This window comes from Heterocephalus glaber, unplaced genomic scaffold, assembly GCF_053883595.1.
Source record: "Heterocephalus glaber isolate CG9 unplaced genomic scaffold, H.glaber_assembly_v1.0 deba00001564, whole genome shotgun sequence".
Classification (NCBI taxonomy): domain Eukaryota; kingdom Metazoa; phylum Chordata; class Mammalia; order Rodentia; family Bathyergidae; genus Heterocephalus; species Heterocephalus glaber.
Genome location: NW_028258351.1, coordinates 21799342 through 21820542, shown reverse-complemented (window position 1 = coordinate 21820542; position 21201 = coordinate 21799342). Strand labels below are relative to the sequence as shown.

Sequence of the window (21201 nt, the reverse complement as noted above, 5' to 3'; positions counted from 1 at the left end):
TTTGCTTTATTTACAAAACATTTTCATATGCAATTTGTCAGTTGTTGGATGCTCACAACCTTGTGAAATAAATCCTTTTGGAAATTTAGAAAGAGGATAGTGATTTGTCAAAAGTTGCATGACTAATAAATGAAAAAGCCAAATTTAAGCAAGATCATCTAATTCTTCATCCTGAAAGCAATCCACTGTTCTGGATTTCCTTCCTACCCTGACCAATGGAAAGATCTTATAACATCACTCGCATAGAAATAAGGTCAGCTATCTGTCATTTTGCCAAAGCAGAGGAAGGGTTATTTCTTTTCAGCCCATATCCACTTGATTTGCTCCTTAACATCTACAGAAATCTATGCAAATTACACCACAGGAATTCCCTGGTTACCCAGTACCTAAAGGCAACCATTTCACTGTTCTCTGCCCGTTATGCTTCTTGCCTCTTTTATTTTATTTCTGATTATGGCACTTATCACCACTTTATTACTAATCAACTAATTGCTTAATCTGTCATTGTAGGTAAATTCTACATTAGCAAAGTTTGTTTTGGTCACTTTGAATATCTGATGAGTTAGACATTGCCTGGCACATAACAGGTGTTTAAGAAATATACAAAGGTTAAAAGAATATAATCTGTGCCATGCTCTGTGTTAGGTATTTTACATGTATTTCCCCCAAGTAATTCCTAAATCAGAGGATATTTTAATAGTTATTTTCTAGTAATTAATAGAACTACAAAAAATTAGTAATGAGACTTTCACTTCCAGGAAGACGAAGTAGTTTTATTTTTACCTATTCCTCCGACTAAGTACAACTAAAAACCATGGACCTTATACAAAAACCTAGCATAAGAGACTTTGAAAGATGGAGACAGGTGGAACAGCTATGGGTCTCAGGACCAGGAATGATATGGTGGTATGTTTCTGGAGCTTTCCTTTTGCATGGTATGAACCAGATTTGGAGTTGAAAAGGCAAACAACTTGGAAACACAATGGACCAAAGAAAAAGAAAAGGCCTTTCTCTCTGTTAAGAGAACAAAGAAGTGGGCATCCCAGCAAGAGAGAAAACATTTAGGCAATAACTGCCCAATTCAATAACACAGAAAACACAAACACACACACACACACACAAACTGTGGCCCTACCCTACCCCCAGAAAAAACATAATGAAAGGCCTATACTATATACTTCCAAATGTATGAAGCTTTAATAAGTTGTCCCAACACCCCCTGTGATGAAGTGGTCTCAAGGGAGTAGTAGCAACATGGGATTTCCATCCCTATTCGTAAATAATGTGCCCCTGCCAGTATTACTAGTGAAGATAACATAGGAATCCTTGGCTTCCACCCACCTAGGAGTAACAAGGCCTCTTGTCCTTCCCACTGTCAGAATACACCTACAGGAAAGCCATCATTTTCATAATGCCCACTGGTGAAAAAACTATCCCCATCCAAAAATTATAAGACCACAGAAAGGAACCTGGACTTAGAAGTAGAAGGTGTGAAGCATTTATTCCACTGGGATAGAAGCGGCAGGATAACAGCCTTGGCATGGCGAACCATGGCTGGGATTTTCTATTTTGTCCTCTTTTCGTTTCTCTTTGGGATTTGCGACGCTGTCACGGGTTCTAGGGTGTACCCGGCGAATGAAGTTACTTTATTGGATTCCAGATCCGTTCAGGGAGAACTTGGGTGGATAGCAAGCCCTCTGGAAAGAGGGTGGGAAAAAGTGAGTATCATGGATGAAAAAACCACACCAATCCGAACCTACCAAGTGTGCAACGTGATGGAACCCAGCCAGAATAACTGGATGCGAATTGATTGGATCACCCAGGAAGGAGCTCAGAGGGTGTACATTAAGATCAAGTTCACCTTGCAGGACTGCAATAGCCTCCCAGGAGTCATGGGGACCTGCAAGGAGACGTTTAACCTGTACTACTATGAATCAGACAACGACAAGGAACGTTTCATCAGAGAGAGCCAGTTTGCTAAGATTGACACCATTGCTGCTGATGTGAGCTTCACCCAAGTAGACATTGGCGACAGAATCATGAAGCTCAACACTGAGATCCGGGATGTGGGGCCACTGAGCAAAAAGGGGTTTTACCCGGCTTTTCAGGATGTTGGTGCCTACATTGCCCTGGTGTCAGTCTGAGTGTTCTATAAGAAATGCCCACTCACTGTTCACAATCTGGCCCAGTTTCCAGACACCATCACAGGGGCTGATACCTCCTCCCTGGTGGAAGTTCGAGGCTCTTGTGTCAACAACTCGGAAGAGAAGGATGTGCCAAAAATGTACTGTGGGGCAGATGGTGAATGGCTGGTCCCCATTGGCAACTGCCTATGCAATGCTGGGCATGAAGAGCAGAATGGAGAATGCCAAGCTTGCAAAATTGGATACTACAAGGCTCTCTCCATGGATGCCACTTGTGCCAAGTGTCCACCCCACAGCTATTCTGTCTGGGAAGGAGCCACCTCATGCACCTGTGACAGAGGCTTTTTCAGAGCTGACAATGACGCTGCCTCCATGCCCTGCACCCGCCCACCATCTGCTCCCCTCAACTTGATTTCCAATGTCAACGAGACCTCAGTGAACTTGGAATGGAGCAGTCCTCGGAACATAGGAGGCCGCCAGGACATCTCGTACAATGTGGTCTGCAAGAAGTGTGGAGCTGGTGACCCCAGCAAGTGCCGACCCTGAGGAAGTGGGGTCCACTGTACCCCGCAGCAGAATGGCCTGAAAACAACCAAAGTCTCCATCACTGACCTGCTCGCACATACCAACTACACCTTTGAAATCTGGGTGGTGAACAGAGTGTCCAAGTATAACCCTAGTCCGGACCAATCAGTGTCTGTCACTGTGACGACCAACCAAGCAGCACCATCATCCATTGCTTTGGTCCAGGCTAAAGAAGTCACAAGATACAGCGTGGCTCTGGCTTGGTTGGAATCAGATCGGCCCAATGGAGTAATCTTGGAGTATGAAGTCAAGTATTATGAGAAGGATCAGAATGAACGAAGCTATCGTATAGTTCGGACAGCCGCCAGGAACACGAACATCAGGGTCTGAACCCTCTGACTTCCTATGTTTTCCATGTGAGAGCCCAGACAGCAGCTGGCTATGGAGACTTCAGTGAGCCCTTGGAGGTCACAACCAACACAGTGCCTTCCAGGATCATTGGAGATGGGGCCAACTCCACTGTCCTCCTGGTGTCTGTCTCAGGCAGCGTGGTGCTAGTGGTCATTCTCATTGCAGCTTTTGTCATCAGCCGGAGACGGAGTAAATACAGTAAAGCAAAACAAGAAGCAGATGAAGAGAAACATTTGAATCAAGGTGTTAGAACTTACGTGGATCCCTTTACATATGAAGATCCCAACCAGGCAGTTCAAGAATTTGCCAAGGAGATTGATGCATCTTGCATTAAGATCAAAAAAGTCATAGGAGTTGGTGAATTTGGTGAAGTCTGCAGTGGGCGGCTCAAAGTGCCCTGGCAAGAGAGATATCTGTGTGGCTATCAAGACTCTGAAAGCTGGTTATACAGACAAGCGAAGGAGAGATTTCCTGAGCAAGGCCAGCATCATGGGACAGTTTGACCACCCAAATATTATTCACTTGGAAGGCGTCGTCACCAAATGTAAACCAGTAATGATCATAACAGAGTACATGGAGAATGGGTCTTTGGATGCCTTCCTCAGGAAGAATGATGGCAGATTTACAGTTATTCAGCTGGTGGGCATGCTCCATGGTATTGGGTCTGGAATGAAGTACCTATCTGATATGAGCTATGTGCATCTCGACCTGGCTGCACGGAACATCCTGGTAAACAGCAACTTAGTTTGCAAAGTGTCTGATTTTGGCATGTCCCGAGTGCTGGAGGTTGATCCCGAAGCAGCTTATACTACTAGAGGTGGCAAGATTCCTATCCGGTGGACCACGCCAGAAGCAATTGCCTATCATAAATTCACATCAGCAAGTGATGTATGGAGCTATGGAATCGTTATGTGGGAAGTGATGTCATATGGAGAGAGACCCTACTGGGATATGTCCAATCAAGATGTGATTAAAGCCATTGAGGAAGGCTATCGGCTACCCCCGCCCATGGACTGCCCCATTGCACTCCACCAGCTGATGCTGGACTGCTGGCAGAAGGAGAGAAGAGACAGGCCTAAATTTGGGCAGATTGTCAACATGTTGAACAAACTCATCCGAAATCCCAACAGCTTGAAAAGGACAGGGACGGAGAGCTCCAGACCTAACACTGCCTTGTTGGATCCCAGCTCTCCTGAATTCTCTGCCATCGTATCAGTAGGCGACTGGCTCCAGGCCATTAAAATGGACCAGTATAAGGATAACTTCACAGCTGCCAGTTATACCACACTAGAGGCTATGGTGCACATGAACCAGGAGTAAGTACTCAGCGATGTAACACAAAAGGTGACCTGGTGAGAATTGGCATCATGGCCATCACTCACCAGAATAAGATTTTGAGCAGCGTCCAGGTGATGCGAACCCAGGTGCAGCAGATGCACAGCAAGATGGTTCCTGTCTGAGCCACTACCGAATAAACTCAGAACTCTTGAAATTAGTTTACCTCATCCATGCACTTTAATTGAAGAACTGCACTTTTTTTTACTTCATCTTCGCCCTTGGAAATTAAAGGAAGAAGTATCTGCAGCATTGCTTGGTGTACGGATTGCTGAAACGGTGGGGCTTTTCAGAAATGACAGCCGGTCATTGGGATTAGACCTGGAACAAATGGTTTCTCAGAAGTACCTAAGTCCATCGCCAGTGTGTAAAATACATGTAACTATATAAATAGAACTCTGCCTCCAAGTTTAGATGCTGTATTTGCTGCCAGACACTGAGCTTCTCCGAGGATCCTTGATCCCTCCTCCATTTGGAATTACAACCATAGTGTTTTGTTTGTGGCATAAATTATAATCATCTTCCTCCACTGGTGTGAGGACCATGCACGGGAACAGTTGCGAAGGATGCAGTTGTAGCTTTTAGGGCTTGGTTCATAGCATGGAAAAAAGGATGGATGAAAAACATGTGGCTCGTGGGTGTTGCTTCTTCAGGGTCCTCATCACTGGTGGATTCTTTGGACACGGTGGGGCTGAGAAAAAAAGAGAAAGCAGATTTTTTAAAAATACAGGACCCCAAACCCCTAACTGGACAAAGGAAGTCTGTCTCTTTGGGCCCGAGGCTGTGCCATATATAGTCTTATTTGTGGACTCTGCAAACTTATAACTAACTTATAGAAAATGGGCTGTGACAATCTGGAACAGGGAACTTTCATACTTCCCTCCTTGTAAAGAAACAACCTCAAATCTATAAGGGAGTAAATTCTGCTATTGCAGCCTCACAGCCCTTCCTGTCGATTACAAAGCCCTTGGAAGAAAACAGAACACACCCTCCTCAGTTCCTTCCAAACGTGTTTCTTCTGCTTCTGTGACACCAGTTCTGGGCAAAGACAAGGATGAAGTAACACCTATACCTGAAAAGAAGAAATGTATGATTTTCGAACCCCGTTTCCCAGTGAAATCAGCAGAATTAAAGTTCAGCATCTGTTCTCCAGTTGCATGGAGGAATGTACTGTCTTATGGCACCAGCTCTGCAGAGTGCTTGCTCCTAAACTCCTCGTGGTTTTATTTATATGTATTTCCATATTCCATTCCTGTATGTCACTGCTGCATCGCTGTGGCAGCGAGTGACCAAAGGCGACAGGTTTTACTATGGACACCAGGTCAGGTGCCACCACATAGAACAAAGCCAGTTCTCATGAGCTGCCTATGATATGCATTGCTGAAACATTTTACCCAGGGTGTGCCATTGCAGTGATATAAATATATTTTTTCCTAGACTAAAAAAAAAAAAAAAAAAAAGAAGTAGAAGGTGATACTACTCCTTCCCTTCACCAGAGAAGAGTTAGAAAAGTCCAGATAAAGAGATTAAGTAAGATCCAGAGTCCTGGGCTAAATGCAAAACTGCCCAGGTTTCAGTTGGAATTACTCAATATACCAAGGAAATCCCACAGTAAATGAAGAAAAAGTAATTCACATCCATGTACACCTCAAAAAAAAAAAAAAGAAAGAACACCAGTAAAGGTGATTATGTAATTATAAAACCTTATACAAATAGGTATTTCACATTTTGTATCTGACTTTAAAAGCAATTGTAGAAAATAAAACATACCCATATAATGTATTATTGGACCTATAACATAAATACTGTATAATATATGTGTAATATACTTGTCAGTAGCACAAAAGAGTGATATGGAAGCAAAGTTGTATTGGGCTAAGGAAATGACCACAGATAATAAAATAATAATTTTAACAGTATATTGTTGGGTTTATGATATTAAAGACAAAATGATAAAATAGGTGAAAGGGAACAAAGTTATATGAGAGTAAAATTTTCATGTATTACTGGAATTAAACTAGTACAAAGCTGATATTGATTCTTTTAAGTTAAGGTACATGATAAACTAGAGAAATCAATTAAAATAACTCAAAAGTGTGGAAAAATTATTAAATAAATTAAAATAGTATATCAGGGAATAATGCTAAATAAACTAGTAAAGGAAAAATAGAGGAAGAAAAAGGGTAAGAGACAGAAAACAATTCCAATTACCTAAATAATATTAAATATGACTAAATTAAACAATCCAATTAAAAGACAGACTGTCAGATTGGATTTTAAAAACATGATCAAACTATATACTGTTTAAAGGACCCAAAAATTCCACTAAAAATCCATAAGAATGACCAAATTTGTAAAGACTACAAATGACAAATGTTGGAAAGGACACAGTAATTATAGCTCTCATACATTGCTAGTAAGAATGTAAAATAGTACAATTAATTTTTTAAAATATTGGTCACATCTTATAAATTAAATAGACAGGGGCAGAGAAGCTGAGCTGGTCCCAGCACCTGAAAGGGAGCTCCCCCACTGCCATCCCAGGCTCCTAGGGCAGAGAAGCTCAGCTGGTCCCAGCACCTGGAAGGAAGCTCCCCCACCACCAACCCAGGCTCCTAGGGCAGAGAAGGTGAGCTGGTCCCAGCACCCAGAAGGAAGCTCCCCCACCACCATCCCAAGCTCCTAGGGCAGAGAAGCTGAGCCGGTCCCAGCACCCAGAAGGAAGCTACCCCACCTCCATCCCAAGCTCCTAGGGCAGAGAAGGTGAGCCACATGGGCACCAGAAGCACCCCCCTTCCCCCACGGAAATGAGAAGACACATAAACAAGCCTCAAAAACAGACTTCTGGATCACTTACAGCAACCCCAAAGGGAAACGAGATGGAACACTCTGATACTCAACCACCTGGACTCTCTGAACTGGCAACAAAAGAGGATCTGGGAAAAATGAAATCAGAAATAATTACTTAGATAACAGCAAAGATTTTGCTCATAGTGCAAGACATGATTAATAAATCTAGACAGGACACAGATAAAAAAAATAGAGGATCCGAGGAACATGATGGAATCCCAACATAGGAAACTAATGGAATCCATAAAACAGATACAAACAGATTTCCAAGAGATTAAAAACTCCATCGAAAGTCTACCCAGCAGAATGAACCAATGTGAGGATAGAATTTCACATATAAAAGATAAGATTGCAATTAGTGAGGAGGAAAAGAAAAATTGCTTTAAAATTGTAAGGGAACAGGAGAAATCAATCCAGCAGCTGCTACATGATGCAAAGAAGAATAACATAAGACTGATTGGAGTCAATGAAGAAAGAGAAGAGAGTGCAGATGACATAAAAAGACTGTTCACAGAAGTGATGGCAGAAAACTTCCCAAGGAGGGGAAAAGAATTTGACATACAGATAAGTGAGGCATATAGGACTCCAGCTAGCCTTAATCAAAAAAATCTACACATAGGCATATAATAGTTAGGATTCCAGAAATCCAACAGAAGAATAAAATTCTACAAGCAGTGAGAGAAAAGAAACAAATCACATACAAAGGAAAGCCCATCAGAATCACAGAAGACTTCTCAATGCAAACCCTCAAGGCAAGAAGAGCTTGGAGTGATGTATTTCAAGCCCTAAAGGAAAATAGCCTCCAACCCAGATTGATGTACCCTGCAAAACTATCTTTCAAAATTGATGGAGAAATAAGATACTTTCATGATAAAGAGCACCTCAGGAACTTCATGAATACCAAAACAGCACTCCAAAAAATTTTAGACAATACCCTAGGAAAAGACAATGAGGATCACAACCCCAGGAAACCCAGCAGAATGAATCCATTGGGCGTGACAAATTAAACGCAAAGGGGGAGAATCCAACAAAAAGAAAAAGTCAGGACAAGGCTTTTAAAACTTTTAACTTCATCTCCCTAATGGTGTATAATTCAGTCTTATTATTGTACTGATTTGTATTTTTCTGATTCTAGAGTTGCACATCATTCCTTGTGCTATACTGGCTATTTATCATCTTCTTACGTCTACATTTTAATTGGGTTGTCTATTAATGAGCTCTAAGAATTCTTTATATATTCTGGTCATGGGTTATATGCATTGGAAATATGGTCTGTTTAAGGACTACTTCTTATTTTAATGATGTCATTTAAAGTTCTAAATTTTGATGGAATCTCATTTATCAATTGTTTTCTTTCATACATCATGTCTTTTGTATCCTAGGTAGTTCTTGCCTACCCTGAATTCATAAATATTTTCCCATATAATTTCTTCTTAAAGTTTTATACTTTTAGGCTTTCTTATTTAGGTTCATAGATCCCTTCAAGTTATTTTCATGTATGGAAAAAAAGGGCTGAGATTAATTTTTTATATATGGATACCAGGTGTTCTAGTGCCGTTTGCTGAAAACACTATCTCTTCCTCGGCTCTTGAATTGAGTTTATATTCTATAAAATGCTAATGTTAAATAGTCTTTCAAAATTCAGTGGACCATATATGTGTGGTTCTATTTCTAGATTCTCTGTTTTATTCAAATGATCTATATGTCTTCCCTTATACCAACACTGCCTTGATTACTGTAGCTTTAGAGGAAGTCTTAAAATTAGGTACTAAACGTCTTTCAACACTGTTTTTGTTTTAAACTTTTCTAGGTCTTTTGTACTCCTACATAACTTTTAAATTTCAATATCCAATTCTTCATTTATAGCAAGTATACACAGACCTGAATTTTTATATATACCTTGTGTTTTCTAATCCTGCTAAATTCAAGTACAAGTTCTAGGGGCTCCTAGAGATTTCTTAGTATTTTCTCTGTAGATGATCATTTCATCTACATATAAAGATTTTGCTTCTGCCATCCCAATCCTATCCTAGTTGTGTCATTTTATTGCCAGACTATTTTGGTGGGGACTAGGTTTCAAAGTTTAATGGACAGATAAAGAGTAAGCATATCTGCCTTTGTTCCCCACCTTAAGGAGAAAGCATTGTATCTTCTCCATTCATATAAGGCGTTCTTGCTGGAAGTATGGAGTACATGTCTTTAATCTGTTGAGAAGGTTCTGTTCTACTTCTAGTCTCCTGATAGCTTTTACCATGAACAGCTGTGGAATTTAGTCCAATACTTTTTCTCCAACTAGTGGCAGGATCACATGGCTTTGTTCTTCCCTCTGTTAAAATGATGACTTTTGGGGGTGGATCTTCCAATGCTGAACCAACACTGCCATCCCTATAACAAAACCACTTTCTACATCCTTCCAGATCTGACTTCCAATAGTTTGTTTTGTTAAACAAATTTCTATGTTCACACTTTTTTCTTCTGTTATCTTTATCCAATTTTAGGATTAGCACAATGTGGAGTTCCTAAAATGAGGGGAGAAGTGTTCCTTCTTTTTTCTGCTTTAATTGTTTGATATAATTTATCAGTTAAAATGTTTATGAGCCTGCTGTTGTCATATAGGTAGGTTTTCAAGCTAGGAATATACTTTCTTTAATAGGTGCTATTCAAATTTTATATTTCCTCCAGAGTTACTTTCATGAATTTGTCTTCCAAGGTACTTCTTAGAAGTTGTCAAATTTATTTCAAAAAAGATTTTTGTAATATGCTTTCTATATCCTTCTAAATTCTGTAAAATCTGTGGTAATGTCTCCTAGATCTTAATACTGTAATTTAAAAAATGTATAACTGATATTGTGAAACAGGAAGAAAAGGTCTAAAAGAGCAGGGGATTTGGGAGGGGTAGGGGAAGGGAAAAAAGGGAAAGGAAAAAATATGAGAAGAGGAAAAAAATGGAAACAAGGTCTTTGCAAATATGGAAGGGTGGAGGGGGTGAAGGGAGGGCAAGGGAAGGGGAAAAAAAATAAGAACCAAGAGACTCATGTAAAGGTACAAGATCCCAAAGATGAATGTAACTATATTTTATACCTAAAATGTACCAATAAAGTTAATGGGGAAAAAAATTAAAAAATAAATTAAATAGACACCTACATCTTCATCTAATGATTCCACTCCTTGTTATTTAACCAAAAGAAATAAAATATTTCCACAAAAAGATAAGAAAAATACTCATCAGCAAGATAATAGATGAACAAAATATGGTATATTCTCAATATGAAATATCCTCACCAGTAAAAAGAAATCAATTACTGATACATGCAAGAACGTAGATGGATCTAAGTAACGTTCCTCTTTGGCATAAATCATACGAAAAGCAAGTCTTTTGCTTTGGTTAAAGACAAGATAATTACAGTGTTTCACACTAGAAAAAGTAGAGATATCTAAAGTGGCTCGATTCATCTGCTTTACTCACTGGAGGGAAAAAACAGAGCCACTCAGGACAGAGGGAATCTCAGGAAATACAATTAATTTCTGGTAGTGACTCTTGGAGTAGGATTATTAGAGATGGAAACTCGACTCTTACTCTGGGCTTAACAGTAAGCGGATATTAGCAAGAAGAGCAAGGGCAAGGGATATATGCCAGACCTTGGAAGAGTCTTTAATTTAAAAGTGAGCTGTCACACAAGACTTGCCTAAAAGATATCTGTATATTGGATATAGGTTAGAAATATAACAATAATTAGACATTAACAAATATCTCACAATTTAGTTTTCTTAATATTACTAGTTAAAACTTCCTACTTCATTGCTTATTGCTATTTAAAACAAAGCCTTCAGTTTTCAGTATTAGAGCTCAAAGAGAACCAGTGGAAAATGCATTAAGCTGATCCAAATCTCAGATTAAAGTGTCAAGTTCCAACCACTGAGCACATCATCAGAGCACCACCATTTAACAGGTGGTCACTTAATTAAACTACAATGTAACTGAATGGATAGTTTTCAAAACTGCACTATTAAAAGAAACACTAAATGCACAACCTTAAACATATTTTCCTATTTCGTGTGCTTCTGTAGGAAAGAGTAAGAAGTAAAATTATTGCAATTTTAAATTTAATAGGTGTAAGAAATTGCCCTGGAAAATTTACATCTTTACACATAATATATGACAGCATCCACTTCCCCATACCAACTAATTTGCTGCTATTAATTTTTTTTTTTTTGCCAACTTGATGGATAAAATATACTAATTTTCTATGTTATTTGATCTTGCACTTCCTGGGATTGAGTGTATATTTATATATTTACTGCCCATTTGTATTGTGCCTTCCATGAATTACATATCTTTTAGCTATTTGCATGTATCTCCCTTTTGTTTGATTCACTTCTGAATATAACTGACTATAATTTCCTTGTGATATATGTAACTAATAATTCTCCCTAGTCTGCCATTTATCTTTAAATTGTTTATAGAGCTTATTTCTAATTGAGAAGTCTTAAATTTTGATATATTCAATTAACATAGGGTCTTTTTTCTTTATCAGAGATCTTTCCTACCCATAGGGAATAAACATATTCTCTTATGGTTTGCTTGTTTTAATGTCTAAGACTTCAATTCATCTGTAACTTATTTTCGGAAATAAGTTACAGACAAGGAAGTAATTTTTATTTTCAAATTTTAAGCCTCAACCCCACTCAATGAACTGCCCTTCCTTTCTACAAGTGGTTTGGAATGCCAACTTTATCATGTACTAACTTGTCATACATACAAGGGCCCATTCTGGACTTTTTTATGTTCTACTGATTTACTTATCTTCATTAATTTTACATTGTTTAAATATCATATTTTTTAAAATGTGTTCATGTGGCAAAAACTTTTTGTTCCTGGAAACTTGCTTGCTTTTACCAGGAATTCTACCAATTCTACATCCAAAAGAAATATCATTATCTTTTGTCTATTCTTTCCCAACTCTGTTTCCTTTCTATGAGAAATTTAACCTCTAATCTTAGGAAATTCTCTTTATTTCCAATTATATTGGGGTAGAACCAATTTAGGTAGTTTCTGAATGTCTAAAATTATTTTTATTTTAGAAGAGCAAGAGCAGTCAAGTCTACAACCTAAATATCCCTCAATTCTATCCCTCTCTTTTCTTTTCCAAACACTACTGGCTTAGTTCAGTCCTCAACTCTTCCTTAAAATAGCATAACAACGGTTTAAAGTAGGTTCTCGACTCTGTTTCACTCCTGCAATTTATCTTCCATGCTGCTATTACAATTACATTTAAAGCAAATCTTAAGGTCAGTTCCTTACACAAAACACTGTAGTGATATCCTGTCACTCACAGGATAAAGCCCTTTACATTATTTTAAACATGGTGATATTAGACAATATTTATTAATTATGAACTATATTGCCAGGTACAATGCTAAATGCTTTACATATATTATTCATTAACTACATTAATCATATGAAATGGTGGGAAATTATGATTATTCTGCCTTTAGCAGATGAACAAACTGAATCCTAAACAGGTTAGGTGGCTTGCCAAATATTAGACAAAATAACATCTGGCTAGTGAAATTCATATTTAAAACACTGTGCACACTATAAAAGGCATGCCAGCCAGTTTGCTGCTCTAAAACGTACTCATTCATTAAAAGTGACTGTCATAATGGATTTTTCAAATACCTACTTTGTTTTAAAAGTTAGATGAAAAATAAAGTAACTTGGAAAGGTTGAAAATAAAAGTAGGAGAAAAAATAACTCATACATATGCTACCAAAAACTAAAAGCAATTGTGGCACGATTGACAGTAGATGAAATAGAATTGAAGGCAAAATAGTACTAAAAGAAGCAGGGATAGTTCATATTTTATTTGTAAAAACTACAATCCACCAGAGAGATAAAATAGTCATAAATTTCTATAGGGTGAGCAAATATCTTTGATCTCTACATAACAAAATCTAATATAGCTGCAAACAATCATAGTGAAAAATTTTTAATTTATACCTACCAGAAAAATCAAGTAGATAAAAATAAAAATATGAATGTTTTGAATAACACAAGTAACAACTTCCCCTGTAAAGATAAATATGAAACTTTCTAACTAACAATAAGGGAATATAAATTTTTTTTTTATATAACCAAAATATATATTTTCAGTAGAGGTCATATTGTCCCTAATGAGGTGAAAAATTGATTTAGAGGGGCAAAAAAGTTAGCTGTTACAATGGTTTATGCCCTGCCCTCAGGCTCAAAGTTCAAATTTTCCTGAAAAATCTTATTGCAGCCCATTTAATTTCTTCCTAAAAAGATCATTCAAATTTAATTTAATTTAATCTTAATCATTAGTATTTCATTTCTTTTGTAGAGAAATTAAACTTAGTTTTAACTAATTTGGTTTTTTGATTGGTTTAATTATTTTTTTCTGCAATAATGAAAAAAAGTTTAAAAACACCAATCTAAATCTAAAACATTCACAAAACTTGAGTTACGACAGTAAAAAAAAGAATGTAAGTATATGTTCGTATATGAATAAAATACATCTCGAAAGACACAAAATCTGGTAACTGTTGCTGACCATGGAAAGGAGAACTGATGAGGTAAAATTTGTCCTCCTAGACATCAAAGCTTATGTGCTATTGGTACAGAAATATAGTACAAAATATGAAACCCAGAAACATATACACAGACCTGGGTTAAGAAACTATCAACATTTTTAAAAAATCATTAGACTGAAAACATAGAAGAACATATATATGACCCTGAGTCCTTGAGTTAAGGAGGAAAGTCTTTTTTTATAATATACACCAAAAAAAGTACATGTATAGAGAAAAAAATTGATACAGTTATGAATACTTAAAATTTTAGACTTTCTAGAAGACATAAAATCTAGAAATCTGAGATGTCATAGAAGAGTTAGGATCATTATTAAACCAACCATTTACAATCTGTATAAAAATTATTAAAATCTCAAGCATAGAATTTAGCACAGAAATTTTATGAGTAACATTAAAATAATCTAAAGATGGAGGGAATGCCTAAGAGTATATATGAAATAAGACTGATCTTGAGCTAATTAATAATTAGCAATGCTGAGAAATTGCATACACTTGAAATTTTTTCTTATATGTACTAACACTGGAAACGAATCCAAGGGTATAGAATGAAAAAAGAAAGTTGACAAATATATAAACTATGATATATCTATAATACACTTTAAACATTTATATTGTATATTTTCTATGGTCTCATTTACTTAGACCAGTTTTGCTCATTTATATTTTCCCAGCAAATAGACATGTAAATGCATGATAAGGCCTGGAATACCACAAACCAAACTGGTAATGGTGCTTGTCACTAGAGAGAACAGAGGTATCAGCATTGTGAGTGTCCACTGAATGAGAATTTTAGTCTAACCCATAAGGCTTTAACTTTTACATAATTAAAATCTAAGAGAATACAGAACCACCTATATCTATCAAAACTGATAAAATTGTAGCTGTTCTGCATACTATTACAGCAGTTACATGAATCAATGCATTTGTAAAAACACAGAACCACACAACAAAAGAAGTGAATTTTATTGTAAAGCTTTAAAAAGTTCTTTTTAAAAATATAAGCAAAATGACCTTACATAAGTGTCATTAAAAAGGGTGAGTTAGGCTATACCTAAGTTATACCTCAACATACTTGTCCTTAAAATTTTTAATTTAAAAAAGAACAACAACAATATAACATGTTTGAATTATGAAGATGTAAATGACATTAGAAGTATGAAAATCACCCATAATGTAATGATTTTAAAGCAAATTGCAAGACATAGTTTACTATACATTTATATATAATACCATCCCACTTACGTGCCTATATTTTATCTCTACACACCAGGATTATAGACATTTTTCTTTCTATTTATCTATATTTTCCCAGCACTGAACACATACTAATTTCTAGTAATTTGTTTCAGTGTTGGCTGGGTGGGCCCTGGCCCAGCAGTGGAGACTCAGGGCAGAAGCTCCTCTCAGTTTGGCTCTGCTGACCATCCCTGTCTCCAAGGATGAGCCCTGGCAGTGGCCCAGGAAATGCAGTAGGGGGTTCCTGTGGGATGGCATAAGGAGGCCTGGTGATGGCTCTGACAGCAGCATGTCGCTGGGCATCTGCTCATTCGGTTACCCAGGCATGCATGAAAGAGTTTGCCAAATTGAACATAGCTCCTAAGAACTGACTATGAGGTCCCACAAGGCACTGTCAAAGATTCCCTCCCCAGCACACTAGAAAACATTCTCTGATGCCAGATTGGCCCCTGACAAATTATTTATAGGAGATTGGTTCACATACTCTAAATGATATGAATACTTCTAATTATATCCAAACATGCCAAATGTCACTGCAAACTATGCTGAGACTTCATGTTGCCAAACGTCTTGCCCTAACAAAAAGGAGGTAGCTGCAGCATCAGCACATTAGTTCCTATATAAACAGGACTGATCCTTGTGTCTTATCTCCATCAAGAACCCAGAGGTAAGTGCTGGGGGGCTTGGAACCCCAAGGACCCTGGAGGCTGAAAGCCCTAACCATGTGGCTATCTCTGAGCATGAAATTCTCCTCTCAACTTTGTCTTTTGTTTTCATAGAGCCAAGCTTTAGGATAGGGAAATTTTAATTCTGTAATTATATTTCTGGAATTAAAAAGCATCACTAACAAGAAACTTCTTGTTTTATAGTGTGGGACAGTTCTGACCCTACATTTTCATCTGGAACTTCAGAGGTAAGACTTGGTTTTATTCACGTATTGATGACAGGGGAGATTTAGTCTAAGCAAGTTGTGAACAGTTCTTAATTATACATCATTTCCATGTCTTTTCAGTTCTATCAATAGAAAGTGTTTTCGAGTAATTATTTATAAGTGCTGGAAAATCATTTTTCAGAATGATTATTCTCAGAAAGTACTATCCTCTTTTGAGTTGCAGGACTAAAAGAACCATTTAGGATGGAGTGAGTTTTGACAGTGAGTCCTCAGCTGTGCTTACAACAATCCAAGAACAACAGGCTATTTCAAGTCAACCTCTTGCTGCTGCAAAGTACTGAATACTTAGACAATTTACTGACATTTTTTAAACACTCAAGAAAGATTCTCACCCAAAAAATCTAAACACAAACTTTTCATTAAAACCATATTTTAGCAACTTTGGTGATTCATTGTAATTTGCATAAGAAAAGTTATTTTTCTCTCAAGAAGTCACAAGTTATTATACTGACCAAATACTAAATAAGACATATAATTTAAGAAAGATCTTGGCCTTTCCTAAGTAACTTACTATCTGAAAGTAAAGGAAAAGTGAATCTAACATGTCAACATAGCAGAAGTATATTTATCAATCAGGAAAAAAATAAATTACAAGGCCAGGGAGTTAGCTCAGTGGTTCCACTGCCTGCTTCGCAAGTGGAAGGTCTGGCGTTCAATCCCCGGTACCAAAAAACAAAACAAAACAAAACTTACATACATGTGATGAACTCTTTTCCTTTTTCTTCTTCCTGGTAACAAAGAATGAACCTCCATGAATTTATCTATGAAGGGCCTCCATGCTAATGGATCTGTTCAGTGACAGATAAAATCTCTCACGTCGAAGGAGAATGACAGAAGAGATTTGGAAATTAGGGCAATACTAAGTCATTTGATAGCAAGCTAAATGATGAAAAATCCAGAGAACTAGAATTTGTTATAGATCTTTTTAACAACCCACTGAGAGACATAACACCAAATATCAACATAAAGATGTTAAAAATAATTATTTGGTTTATGAGAGAAAATGGACATCTAAAAGGCAAAAATGTTTTTAATTACTTTGAAAATATTAACCTTCATTTGCATAAGGCAAACTTTTCTTCCAAACTACCTGACTGTTCTAGGATACGGCAGATGCAGGCATTATGAGAAGTGGGCATTAAATTACGACAGTTGCTATAAAGTAATCCATTAAGAGTTTCAGCTACAAAGGCCGGGAATCTAGCTCAGTGGTTCTGCCGCCTGCCTTGCAAGCACAAGGTCCCAGATATAAAGAACATGTAAGGATTCCATTCTATTCAACTCTAGGTACATAGTCCTGAGAATTGAGATATGTGATCTGAACAGGAAATTTACAAAGACCAAAGAATGAAGCCTCAACTACACTCTCATTCCAAAATAGTCCTTTAGACTATGGTAGAATGTTGGTGAATGTCAGCCGGAGGAACAGTCACAGTACAGACTGCACGTTCTGAACACTGCTTTTATTTCACATCCTAACTCACATTTATGATTTCTACTTTCTGTTTCTCCCTCTCCTTTGTTCTTTCTTTCCCCAACACAGAATCCTCTGCTAAATAAATAGCAGCCATGAGCTCAAGTTCCGACGCTGAGATGGCTATTTTTGGGGAAGCTGCTCCCTACCTCCGAAAATCAGAAAGAGAGCGGATTGAGGCCCAAAACAAGCCTTTTGATGCTAAAACGTCTGTCTTTGTGGCGGAGCCTAAGGAATCCTATGTGAAGAGCACCATACAAAGCAAGGAAGGAGGAAAAGTAACTGTAAAGACTGAAGGTGGAGCAGTAAGTAGAAAAATACCTCTCCTCATTTCATTTTTCTAGCTCTGCAATTCAATATGAAGTCTTCCTTGCTGGAAATCTCTAAGCCTATTGCCAAAACAAACACCATTTTACTAAGCTGGTGGAGATCAGATATGGAAGATAAAAGAATTCACAGCTGTAACCTCATATCTCCCATTCCCAACTTCCCATAATACTCAGCCCATTCACTTACCTGCCTTTACCATTCCTTTCAGTTCTCCTCTTCTCAAAGTAAAACTCCAAACTTGAGAAAAATAAAAACTAAGCTCCTATCAAAAGAAAAGTTTCTTTTCAAACTCATTTTTGACTGGGCAGCTGCAAGAGCATTGAAAGTTTGAGGCCAGTCTGAACAACTTAGTGAGACCCTGTCCCAAAATAAAAAATAATATGGGCTGTGGGAGGAGGTAGCTCAGTGTGAGGGCTCTGGGTTCAATCCCCAGTACCCCTCCAAATATATATATATATATATATATCAAATATATGTCCTTGCTTAAATAGTTAGTTCATTGCTTAAATAATGTATTAATATCTCCATTATTTCAAAATTAGTTTCTTATAAAGAATAGTAAAGAAACATAAAAATACTTAACCCAGTAAAATAAACACAAAAGGATATAAACTGATAAATAAATCTCAATGGGAAAAAGACAGTGGGGGAAAAAAATCTTTTGAAAAACTGAATAGTGCTGCAATCAACATGGGCCCGCAGTTCTCTCTTTGGTGTGCTGATTTCATTTCCTTTGCAGATATATCCAGGGCCAAATTATGGGCCAAAGGGTAGGAAAAGTGTAGTTGGAGTTGACCAATGCATGCTATATCCATGTATGGGAACATCACATTAAACCAACCCATTAATATGTACAAGCAATACGTGGGGCGAGTCGGGGAGGTAGTATCCTAGCTTAGCATTGGAAACAGATTTTCTTTCCAAACTCAAATGAAACATTTTTATGCTTTTAAAACACACTGAGTAATACAATGGAACATATACACAAATACTTTTATAACCATAATAAGGAAGCAAACATAAACTCTACCTCAAACCACTGATTCAAACTGGTCTTCTGCTTACTAACCAGACTCTCACTGTCAGGGAAGATCAAGTCTTCCCTATGAACCCTCCAAAATACGACAAAATTGAGGACATGGCTATGATGACCCATCTACACGAGCCTGGAGTGCTGTATAACCTCAAAGAGCGCTATGCAGCCTGGATGATCTATGTGAGTGCCCTTCAGTGGCTGGGTTTTGTCCATTTATTGTTCCGAAAAGAAGGAAGATGCATTTGTTGAATTTCTGATGATTCCAGACCTACTCGGGCCTCTTCTGTGTCACTGTCAACCCCTACAAGTGGCTGCCGGTGTACAACCCCGAGGTGGTGGGTGCCTACAGAGGCAAAAAGCGCCAGGAGGCCCCGCCCCACATCTTCTCCATCTCGGACAACGCCTATCAGTTCATGCTGACTGGTGAGTGAGTGAAGCATCTATTACAGAAATGCGTAAATAGAATCCTTAATGAACAGACTTTATCTGAGCCTTATTATAACGACATATTTCAGCCACAGGGAGCTTCCCTATATTTAAAGACCTTTCGTAGCCCTGATGTCATATATTGCTCAGCAGCCATTTCCCTTTTACAGACAAGTAAAGCAAAACTCACTGAATTCACTGTCCTGCCCAAACTAACACAGTGAGTAGTGGAAGCCTAGTGGAAAGAAGTAGCAGACTTCTGTACACATACTTACTGCTTCCCATATTTTCTCTTAACTTTCTGATCTGGATATGATACCAAAAAAAGTTCAAATAGATTTCTTTAAATATCCACATTCATGGCAACCAAGAAAAGGAGTTCTCAATCACAGCTGCAGGACGCTGTGAATGTTTATCTTTATTTTCAAATGACACCGCTAATACTGCCAACCTTAGGAATGGACCATGAGCTACAACTTTCCTCCCAAAGATTTTGCAGCATTTTTCCATGAGAATAGAAGAAAAATATCTATTTAAATATCTCTCTTCTTCAAACAATTTCTAAAACTCTTACCAAAATCTCTTATTTCTACCTTATCAAAGTATAAACAACCAGCTTCAATACACATTATAGGCCCAAATACAAGATTAAAACCTATTTATCCTCACACACCAAATGTATGGCCTTTGGAAATATTATAAGTTCTCTAGTTTCCTGGCTTTTTCCTGGAATTTTGAACTGAAGTCTATTTTTCCCCTTTTTGTTTGTCTATTTTGTGACACTTGTTTTTATCTTTTTTGGCAGGGGGGGGGGGATAAAACAGAAATCTCCTATTACAAATTGGCCAGGAGTTCTACAAGGACTCTACACCAGTATACTGTCTTCTGGTTGTCCACAGAAGCAATCAAAATTTATCCAAATGCTGGCTTGCGTCAGAGGTTTTAATACTGAGCAGCTGCATTTACAGAGCAATGTGCACCCCGACCGCAACTGATGCCCCACCCTTTGGGGCTGCTCCAAAGTCAAGGTCACTTATGGCTTGCAAATATGATTTTAGTACAAAATCATGCATAATCATGGCACTTGAACTGGTATTAGTATTTAGTATTGCCAAAAGAAACCAGAACATTGTCTTCTTATTTATTCTCCCACTAAATGCAGTATGATCTTCCTTGATTTTTCCTATAGTAGAAAAAATTCAATCTGAATATGATCCAAAACTGTAGAACATTAAACTGAGTAGATCATTAAAGTTCTCTGAAGTCTATACCTACATCCAAGTACTATCCAGATTTGTATCAATTTCCTCTGAAAAATAGTTGTAGATTTTAGGATTCTCTAAAATCTATATTGTACCACTATAAATTAGAGATTTAACAATTTAGCAAACAGATATAAATAAAACATATCAATAGCATAGGTATTATTGTTTAGAAATAAATATTAAAAGGAAAATAAAAAAGAATCAACACAAATATTCACAATTCATTCACTCACAATTCACCACTTAACATTTAGTATCATTAGCAGTCCAACTAGTGACTTCAAAAACTGGGAGATCAAGTAACAGAAAAATACATAAACTGGACCTAGCCTGGAAAGACTTGAATACCTTTGACCTTAACTAGTTGCATAATTAATATTAGGAAAGTCACATATTCCTCTCTAGATCTCAGCTTCTTTATCTGTTAAGTGGAAAAGTTAGTTTAAGCAATTTCTAAGGTCTCTTATATTTAAAATTCTGTGATTCATTTTAAATTATTTAACAAAAAATTATATGATGCCTGAGGTTCTCTTTAGAATTAACCCAATGAGAGCAGAATGAGGCAGATATGACATAAAATTGGCTTGATGTTAAAAATTGCTGCA

General features: G+C 37.4%; 1 protein-coding gene and 1 pseudogene across 1 annotated transcript in view; both read left to right on the top strand.

The window, feature by feature from the left end:
- The first annotated feature begins 1510 nt into the window (after positions 1 to 1510).
- LOC101700337 (ephrin type-A receptor 4 pseudogene) lies at positions 1511 to 4555 on the top strand (annotated as a pseudogene).
- An 11049-nt stretch (positions 4556 to 15604) lies between these two features.
- LOC101697917 (myosin-8) overlaps positions 15605 to 21201 on the top strand; it is a 29661-nt gene continuing 24064 nt past the window's right edge. The window contains exons 1-5 of the mRNA XM_004857531.3: positions 15605 to 15780; positions 15983 to 16026; positions 17609 to 17844; positions 18942 to 19085; positions 19172 to 19328. Coding sequence (XP_004857588.2) covers positions 17635 to 17844; positions 18942 to 19085; positions 19172 to 19328 — 511 coding nt within the window. The 5' untranslated portion in view covers positions 15605 to 15780; positions 15983 to 16026; positions 17609 to 17634. The remainder of the gene's footprint in view (positions 15781 to 15982; positions 16027 to 17608; positions 17845 to 18941; positions 19086 to 19171; positions 19329 to 21201) is intronic.